This window comes from Numenius arquata, chromosome 2 (assembly GCF_964106895.1).
Source record: "Numenius arquata chromosome 2, bNumArq3.hap1.1, whole genome shotgun sequence".
In the NCBI taxonomy this organism is placed as follows: domain Eukaryota; kingdom Metazoa; phylum Chordata; class Aves; order Charadriiformes; family Scolopacidae; genus Numenius; species Numenius arquata.
This window is the reverse complement of record NC_133577.1, coordinates 78,010,419-78,019,768: the sequence shown is the minus strand read 5'-3', so window position 1 is coordinate 78,019,768 and position 9,350 is coordinate 78,010,419. Positions and strand designations below refer to the sequence as shown.

At 59.6% G+C, this 9,350-nt stretch overlaps 1 protein-coding gene across 1 annotated transcript; it reads left to right on the top strand.

The window, feature by feature from the left end:
* Nucleotides 1-261: 261 nt before the first annotated feature.
* Nucleotides 262-2,977, top strand: TNFRSF13C (TNF receptor superfamily member 13C). Its single transcript, XM_074144448.1, has 3 exons — nucleotides 262-406; nucleotides 867-1,103; nucleotides 2,655-2,977. Exons 1-3 carry the CDS (start codon nucleotides 262-264, stop codon nucleotides 2,975-2,977), a joined length of 705 nt encoding a protein of 234 aa, XP_074000549.1.
* The last annotated feature ends 6,373 nt before the right edge of the window (nucleotides 2,978-9,350 follow it).

The window sequence follows — 9,350 nt, the reverse complement described above, 5'->3', positions numbered from 1 at the left end:
GCTGGGGCACTCCGGGGGCTGTGGGGGTTTCGGAAGCATATTTTGGAGGAGAAGGGTAGTTTGAGGGCACGTTGCATGGGCAGGCAGGGGTAGGGCTTGGGCGCTTGCTCTCCTCCTCCCTGGTGAAGATCCGCCCCAGGGCAAGCGCAGCGATCGCGAGCCCCAAGGGAGACGACGCAGCTTGACAGACTGTATCTCCCTCTGCCACGGGCCCCAAGGCGCTGCGATTTCACACTCGGGCGGCCCTTTTGCCGCCACGCCATGCGGGAGCCAGGCTCTCACTCCCACTCTGCCATGTCCTCATCAGGAAAAGCTGCCGCTCTCACCTCCTGCCTCTCCTCCCAGTGCTTTGACCTCCTGACCAGGTCCTGCGTCCAGTGCTCCGACTTGTTCAAGGAGAATGCAAGTAAGAGGACAACGGCGGCCGTGGACCAAGCTCCCTGGGGCTGGGCGGTGGTGGGCCAAGGGGGTTGGGGGCACACTGAGGGTGGGCAGATGGAGGGGACCTTCTCCTGCAGATGGTGATGGAGGTGGCGACGGAGAATGGAGCACTGCCTACACCTGGAGGAGGAGGAGGAGGAGAGAGAAAGAGGGCGGCCAGTTCCAGTGAGGGGAACACGGTGTGGGATGAAGAGGGATGATCCAGCTGGAGTAGGGCATCACAGGGGACCATGAGAAGAGCAGGATGCCCTCATCTCCCTCCAGCCGGGAACAGCAGTGGGTGGGACGAGGGTCCAGGCATGGGGATGGTTCGTTGTGGGTGGTGGGTGGGTACTGATGAAGAACTACTCTCCCTCCGCACCATTGCAGCCCTGAGGCCAGCTGGCCGGCTGGGAAATGCTGCTGCCCTCCTTCTTCCGCCCCAGTTCTCCCTCTCCTGACACTGCCGGTGTTTCACTTCACAGCAGAGCCCGCCCGCATGGCGCCCACCTCTGCCCTGGCGCCCACCCTCCCGTCAGCGGACCTGCCCAGCACCCTCCTGATCTTCGGGGTTCCAGCAGCGGTGGGGCTCATCCTGGCCCTCACTGCCCTCTGGGGCTTCCTGGCCTGCAAGGTGGGCAAGCAGAGGAGGACAAGGAAGGCAGTGGACGAGGAGGCTGAAGGTAGGGGACCTCTTGCTCTCCCTGTCACAGCATCCTATGGCTCCCAGGGCAGGTGGGATTGCTTGCTGCCAGCTCCCCCAAGGCATGTCCTTGTTGAGACCCACTCCTCCACCTCGACGTGGGCTCCACAGGCACCCCAGGGCATTTTGAGGAAGCTGAGCTGCCCCCTGCATGACATGTCCTGTGTCCCCTGGGAACCCACACTTGCACCTGGCTCCCAGCAGGACCCTCCCTTTATGTCCCTCCCTTTGCCAGGTGTGCCCATGCCTTCGCTTCCTTAAAGCACCCGCTGGTACCATCCCCTCTCCTTGGGGAACATGTACAGACCACCAGCAAGTTGCCTTCCCCTCTCCCCTAGTAGCTGGAGGGCCATGGATGGAGCAGGGGCTACAGGGATGGCAGTCCCTTGTTGACTGATCAGCCTGGCATTGCCATTTGGGATACCCAGTGCCCTCCAATGTGTGCCCCAAAGACCCCGATGGTGTTGGGGCCAGCCCTGTTGGCAGGATGCTGGACCACCACACGGGATCATCCCCAAAGACATCAAAAATAGGTCTGAGGGGCAAGGGACAGAGCTGATTTCCTGGTGGGGTATTTCCAGGGGGGATGAGGCCATGGTGCCCTGTGATGACGCATCTTGTCGGGGCATCAGCCATGGGCCAGGCAGCCGCTTCCTCCCTCAGGGACCCCCACCCTGGCGCTGGCTCAACCCTGGCCACTCTTCTCAGAAACGGTCTCACCTGGATTCACCCTTCCCCATCCCTGGGCAGGGGGTACAGTTCCCCAGGAGATGCTGGCATCCACCACTGCCCCACCACCCAGGTGGGTGACCTTGAGGGGCGATGGGGCCGGGGGTAGCCGGTCCTCACACCCTGGCTTGCCCACATGCTGCCGGCGGTGCCGGCCGGGTGACTCAGACCTGAGGGAGACCATTACCTGGGGCCTTTCTGCTAAACCGAGTGCGGCTGTGAAAGCCCATGACGCACACGCCTGGGAAAAATACCAAGAACGAAAGAGAAGGGAGAAATCCCATGGCAAGAGAGATCCGGCCATGATAGAGAGCCTCGGAGGCACCCTCTCAGCTACTCCCCTTCTGCATGCCATGGTCCCTGTCCCCCGGGGCTGCACCCTGGCAAGCCCACCGCTGTGGCACTGGATATGTGGAAAGTCGCAGGAGGCTTGGGGCTGGCAGCGCACGCCTGTGTTCGAAGCGTGTAAACAAGTCTATTTTTAAGTGGGAGGCGGCTGGGGAGGGCAAAGCCGCCGAGGGCCGGGCTGCTCTGCCTCTGGCAGGGTTTAGCCAGTGGGCTCGAAGTGCAAGTGCAAATTTCTGTCTTTCCCTGTTGTGTTTTAGGGGGGAAAAATACCCCATCAGTTGTAAGCAGGAGGAGCTCTGCAGCGGGAGAGGTGTGGTGGGGACCTTGCAGGCTCCTCCTGCTTCAGCTCCCTCTTCCCCCCACCCTCTGTGTCCCCAGCGATGGGATCCTCTCCCAGGGACCTACCTGGCCCCACTTTGTAAGCCCCATAACCCCTTTTATTGCCTCCTCCCAGCAAACATGGATGCCGCCAGCCCCTTGCCCAGCCTGGGCTGCCAGGACCCTGCCATGCCAGAGGAAGATGCCATCCCGGCCCCAGCCCCATGCCCGCATCATAATGGAGGCCTGAAGATGGCGGGGCTGCCTGGGAAAGCTGGGACAAAGCGGAGGCCGTGCTGCCAAGGTGATGCTGACGGTGATATTGTCCTGCTCTCTGCTGTGTACCCCCGGCACGAAGAGTGCAACCACAGCTTCCCACTGCCTGCCACCGAGCTGGGGGCCACAGCCCTGGTCACCACCAAAACCACCCAGAACTGCTCCAGCGAGGAGAGAGCCTGAGGGCGGGGGGAACAGGGCTGGAGCACTCTGGCTGCTCCCTGTGGATGCCCAGAGCCCATCCCTGAGGCCAGGCAAAGCCTTGCATGGACATGAGCTGGCTGAGGACTGTGTTTTGCCTCGAGCAAGATCAGCCTTCTAGGATCACTGCCCTTTTCCACTTTCCCACTTGCGCCGAGTCCCATGTTGAGCCCGTAAGCGCTGGAGGAAGCCGAAGCGGATCACACCGAGTTATGCCAAACTGCCGACAGCTGCCGCAGCCATGCCATCAGGAGGAGGCAGAGGAGATGCGGCTGGTGAAGATGGAGCGTGGCGGGGGCTGCTGTGCCATTTGCGAGGCTGCAGTTGTGCCAGGATGGGTCTGCTGCTAGATGGGCGATTCCTGGGTGCACGGGGCTGGAGCAGCAGAAAGAGAGGGGGAAAGGGAAGATGGAGAGGGAAGCAGGGAGTTACAATAGGATCAAGTCCCACACCGCTGCTATTAGCTCAATTTTTGCTACTGACCTCAATAAAAGGAGGCTCGGGGCCATATTGAGCAAGGCGCATCCAGCATCTGCTCCATTCGCAGTCCTGCCCTCTCCTTTTCTGCACGCCATAATATCCAGGTCTCTCCTCCCTCTGGGTGCTCTCACGCGGTGGCAGGCATCCACTGGCAGTTGTGGGAACCCCCTCTGCAGCTGGGTACCCAGGGGATGGGAAACGAGTCTATTTTCCCAAGCAGGGATCAAGGGAGGAAAAAAAAAAAATCTGTCTTTGCTTTGACCTACAATCACTGAAGTCAGGGAGGACCAGGGGCAGGCAACAGAGACTGCTGGTCTAGAGATGCTCCATGAGCTTGTCATTGCGGCCCCAGACAACCGTCACTTCAGCTCACAGTGGCTGCAGAAATACTGCTTGTCAGTTGGGATGACAGGGCTCCCGGTGATGGATGTTTCCACGCCATGCAAGACCAGGCAGGGAGTGATGCGAGCGTAGGCGGAATGACTTAATTTATGTGAGTGTCTTCAAGGCTTTGCCTGCGTACCAGAGCTGGCCGGCGGTGCTGGTCTAAGGCATTTCTCTCTAGATGGTCTTGCTCACTCGCCCGCAAGTGGCTTTACTGTGCAGGAAGGGCTCTGCTTCGGAAACAAACTCGTTAGTGTGGGATTACTGTTCCTAAGTAATTACAGCAGCTGATCCCCCTGGCTGAACAGAGCCCAGTCAATGGCTTGGGTGAGAAACACGGCTGACCCCAGATGGGGTGATTAGGCAATTAAACGTGCCTTGCAGGGGGTTATTTGCATCAAGTGCCATCTTAGTGACAGCCTGGGTGATCTCTTCCTTCAGTGAGGTGGCCTCCTCACCCGGGAGGCTTTGCGACTTAGCAGAGGTGGCCAAGCAAAGTGTGGGAGCACTGCCGCCAAGTGCCAATGGGCCACCAAGGGCCACAGCTCATGGTAGGGCCACCCAGTGGCACTGTGCAGAGGGCATGTCCCTTTGATGAGAGGAAGGTGACCCTCCACCCAAGCCTGAGCTCTCTTCTGGGGCTGCAGGACCAGATGCTGCTGTTGAAGGGTGACCCTCCCTCTTCTCCCCTGCTGTGGCTCTGGAGCCGGACTGATGGCATTCATCCCATAAGGGGAACCACAAGAGCTGCCACAGGTGCCAAGGCCCAAACTCCTCACTTCAACTCCTCTCCCAGACCTAAACTCGCTGCTGGAGGTGAGCCTTCATCCAGCTGAGGCCCCGCATGACCCGGGATGGGATAGATCCCTGTCTCAGCCTCGGGACTGGGGTTGGCAGAGGGGCTGGTCCACATGCCCAGTGACTGTCCCTTGGGGCTCCAGGCACCAGAAGGAGCTGTGGAGGCTCCAGCACTGGGCTTCTAGTTATCTGCAGCAGCCATGCTGCCCATCGCAGGAGGAGCATCCCTGCAACACGAATCAGGCATCTCTGAATTTTCACTGAATTTCACTGAATTTTTAGAGTCGGAAGGGACCATAAAGATCATCTAGTCCCACTCCCCTGCTGAAGCAGGATTGCCCAGAGCATGTTAGAGCTCTCCTCATCCCCACGTTCTGCACCCAGCCCTGTGAAATGACTTTGAGCAACCTTTGTGCATCTGGAGTGGGGAAAAGAGCTGAAGCCAGGCTGAGGGTTGTTTTGGCAGTGGAAAAAGAACTGCTTGTGGGAGGCAGATCAACCTGCTTCACAGGAGACAGGGGTGAGAGGGAAAGGGAGCAGGACTGTTGGGTTCCTCTCCTGATTCTTGCCCAGTAACTGCCATGGCTCAGCCTTGTGGATGCGCTGCCCACCCCGACTGGCTTGGCAATTTGAAAAAGAAACTCCCATACAAATCCTGTTGGAAAAACCCCTCTGTCTGCTCAGGTAAGAGCTTCTGCTCTCATTTCTGCTAGAGCTTCAGCCAAGTGTCTCCTCTCCGGGATGCTGCCGGCATCTGCAGTTTGCAGAAGCGGCATTTCGATCCACATTGGATTCCTCAGCTGTCGAGTGCCCCTCGGATCCCGTCTCTGTTATGGCATATGGGGCATCTTCCCCATGTCCTGCCTGCACGACTGCTGGCGTGGTGGGGCAGTGCTCCCCCCTGCCCAGCCTGCCTGCCTGGGCCCCAGGGGAGATTTGCAACCCTCTCTGTGCGCGCTTCTCTGTCCTTATGTACAGGGCAGGGGGCTGTCTGTCTTGTCTGCTTGAAGAGCAGAGGGAATGGAGATGAAAAATATGGTTGGAAAAATTAAAGAATAAAGTGGACTCATTGCCAGTGCATGCTCAGAGGTCTGTGTGGGGAGATGCCTTCTCAGTCACCATTCCCCTGGCCTCAGGGCTCTTCTCCACAGTGCTCTCTGGGGGCACAGCAGGGCCTGGAGCTGGAGAGGCTTCTTCTGTGCCGGTTTCACAGGCACATCCCCTGCACACAGCCCCCTGCTTGGCCAGGGTCCACCTGAGCCTGGCCACCTCCATCCCCTGCCATGGCCTCCCCGAGAGCTGGCTGATGTGATGGGGAGCGGGGTGAGTGGTTTTGGTGTCGGGGGGTGTTGCTCATCTTTGAATTTCCACAGCAGTTTCTCACTTCCCCCTGCGAGGCAGGATCTGTGCTTCCTCCCCAGCCCAGTGCCCCCCCTCCTGCTGCCCGCACAACTGCCTAGAAAGACTGGCAAGGCTGGGCTTCACCTGGCCACAGGGGTGCGGGTTTTCAGAGGGAGTCAGGGGAAAGTCTGAGGAAACCCCAGGGCAAGAGGAAAAAGCTGAGGCTAAAACCCTTCTTGCTGCAAAAACACTTCAGGCGTATCCCTAGTGATTTCAACTACACCAACCCTACTATGATGGAGGTCACAGGGGTATTTGAGCTCTTGCAAGTCCCACCAATGATGCTGGTGGTAAAGGACAGAAGCTGCCTTGTCCCTAGGGATGGGGCTGGTTTTTATCCCTGGTCCTAAAAGCAGGAGCCAGCTGGCCAACAGAGCATGGTAGCACAGGGATGGGAGGCACCAGGGGAACCCTGGCCAAGGTTCTTCTTCTGCAGCCACCGATTACATCCACCAAACCCTCCTCAATCCCACAGGCTCCCAATGTACTTGGCTTTCCTCCACCAGCCTCCCCCCACCAGGTCCTTCTTTCTCATTCACTTTCTCCTCTCTCCTCCTGTTGCTGGTTCACCCACTGGTCTAGTGACTTAGACCCACTAAGTCTCCTGACAGTTCACCCACAGGCACAGCTATTCCAGCCCAAAGCACCCCACACAGACCTCCAGCTTGCACCTCCATGGGCTTTCTGTGGGTGATGGACCTTGACAGCAGGCAGGGTAAGGTGGGCACCATTTTATCCCATGCACGAAGCAGTACTCCGATGGCCAACGTCCAACAGGGACCGCCTGTCTCTGGGTGCAGCCTCCAATCCCCCCACTTGCTGCAAGAAGACTGGGGCTGTGTGGCCACCCCATCACCCACTCATGGGGCATGGACCCCATCCTGTCCCACGGGACCCTTCCCCACCACCTGCTTCCCAGTGCCAGCCATGGCAGAGGGATGCATGGGTGCCCTTGCAATCCCTGGGGGACACCCATGGGAGGCCATGGGTGACAATGAGAGGCCAGCAGGCCTGGGGCGTCTGCCACGAGGTGGCACTGACACTGCACACCGGCCTGCATGGTTGCAGTGCCGCAGGGGAGCTGCATGGGAGGGTGAATGGCCAAATGCAGCAAGGGGAGCTGGGGAGGGCCAGGCAGGCTGGTGGCCAGCTCTGCTTTGGTCAGACAGAAGTGTGTCATCTGGGCCTGACTCCGTCCAGCCACACAGCCCATCACCATGGCCTCTAGGCTGCCCGGGAGAAATGGCTGCTGGTGGATCTGGCTGCAGACCCCATTAGCGCAGCCTCTGGGCTGCTCAGCAGAAACGTCATTGCTGGCTGGATACCTGTGGGCAGAGCAGGCATGGAGGAAGTGGTGGAACAACCAGAGGCGGAGCGGGATGCAAGGAGCTGCTCCTCCTCCCCCCAGCAGCAGCAAACACCTCTACCATCACCCTGCTTCCCCAAGCAGCCCATCCCCAGTGGTTTCAGGCCCTCCCCAGGGAATCCCTGCCAGCGGTGCCTCCCTGCCCCACCCCCTTCCTGTCAGCCTCTACCCAAAAAAAACCCTTATCGTGCTACCTACCAAAGTCCCCAGCTGGAAAAGGCTCTGGACTGGGGAGAAGAGGCCGCCCGGTCCCCTGCGCCAGGCTGTCGGGGGACCACAGCCTTCCTGATGCCACTCATCAGCATCCCTCCCTAATCACTACCCACTGCCTAATGACAGTAATTAGGAAGAGCAAAGCTGCCTGGGGACTGGAAGCGCTGACAGAGTTGGGGGAGCCAGATGGTGTTCGCACTTAAGGAAAGATTTAAAAAAAAAAAAAAAAAAAAAATCAACAAAAAAACCCACTCAGCTTCGATCAGCCTCCCTCTCCTTCAAGTAGTGTCAGGATGGCTTCAGTCCACGGGCACACCAGGGAGATGCCAAGAGGTGTCACTGGTCGCCTTGCTCTCCCCATACCCCAGGTGTTTTAGGGTGCCAGGGGAGCAGTGGGAGGGGGCACGGTGCCCGCCCAGGTGCCCAGTGTGGAGGGGGTTTCTTTGCTGCCTTCATGGGCTGATGCTCTCCCCCGGGGCCACCCCCACTGCTCCCCGCTTTGTTGGCCGTGCTCGGCGAGCTGTTTCCCGGGGGGATAAAAGGGGGGACCACAGCCAAAACCTGCCTGAGGGGCTGCAGTGAGCGGGCAGGAGTTCCACTGGCAGCAAGGGCTGCCCCTCTTTTTGGGAAGTGAAGGGACAGCCCCACACTTTCCCACGCACCAAAGAGCAAGGCCACCACCCTGGGGTTTGCAGAGGAGCACCCAAAACCTGACCTCAGGGACCAAAGCAGGCAGGCTTGTCCTCCCTGGAGAAACCCTGCCTGCAGTCAAACCCCTCCAAAGCCTTCACCCAGCTCCTTCCCTGAGCCCCGGGGCGATGCCACCTGCCTCCAGAGCCACCTGCCAGGCTGCGGGTGCACCCGGGGCTGTGAGGGGACATGGGAGGTGTGAGGGAAACCCCCCTCCTACCTCTGGTGGTGTCCCCAAATGCTCTCAGGGTACCTGGGCCTTTGCACCCCAGGGATGCAGGGAGAGGGACGTGCCGGGCAGGGACGATGCTCAGCCTCATGGAGGAGGATGCTCAGCTCCATGCCATGGTGTCAGCCTGGCCCCGCTCTGGGCATGGTCCAAGAGGAGGCCCCAAGGCAAACTGCTTGTCCCCTGGGCGTCGGGGGGTGATTTCCCCCCTCCTCCCAGTGGGGTCATTTTAAACCTGCTCTTCATCCCGGTCCTAGCTAGCAAGGGGGTGAAGAGACCTGCTGAGTGACACAAACCCTGTCTGACACCTGAAGTGATTGGTGGTGACAGGCAGATTGCACAGGGAGAGCCTCTGTGCTCCTGTTGAAGTACCACCGTGACAGGGACCAACCCCCCCACCTCCTGGGGACACCTCCGAGGGATGCAGGGCTCTCCTCCTGCTGGGAGCTTGGCTGCCCCATTGCACCATTCCTGAAGAGCTGTGAAAGTGGACATGGGATGTGGAAGACCCCCAGAAGTGAAGGTCCACTTTTGGACCCCCTCCAAAAGAGTCAGCCAGGTGGCCAGGTGGCCGGTGCTGGAGCACATGATGCGGCCCACCCTGCTACAAGCCCATGTTGAATCCTCCTCTCTTCCATCACTTTATGCTATTTCTCCTTTCTCCCCCCTTTTTCTGATGATGGGGCTGTGCCGGGTGCAGATGGAGGGGTGGACGGGGAGAGGGGATCACAGCAGGGGGGTTCCGTGGGGGATGAGGCCCCATGTCCTTCATCTGTCCGCTCCGGTGTCGGCCG

Excerpts from the sequence above, each read along its gene's own strand:
- TNFRSF13C (XM_074144448.1), top strand. The coding sequence starts at position 262 with ATGCGGGAGCCAGGCTCTCACTCCCACTCTGCCATGTCCTCATCAGGA. Across the intron at positions 407-866 it reads CTTGTTCAAGGAGAATGCAA|TTCTCCCTCTCCTGACACTG; the intron begins GTAAGAGGACAA and ends CTTCCGCCCCAG. Across the intron at positions 1,104-2,654 it reads AGTGGACGAGGAGGCTGAAG|CAAACATGGATGCCGCCAGC; the intron begins GTAGGGGACCTC and ends GCCTCCTCCCAG.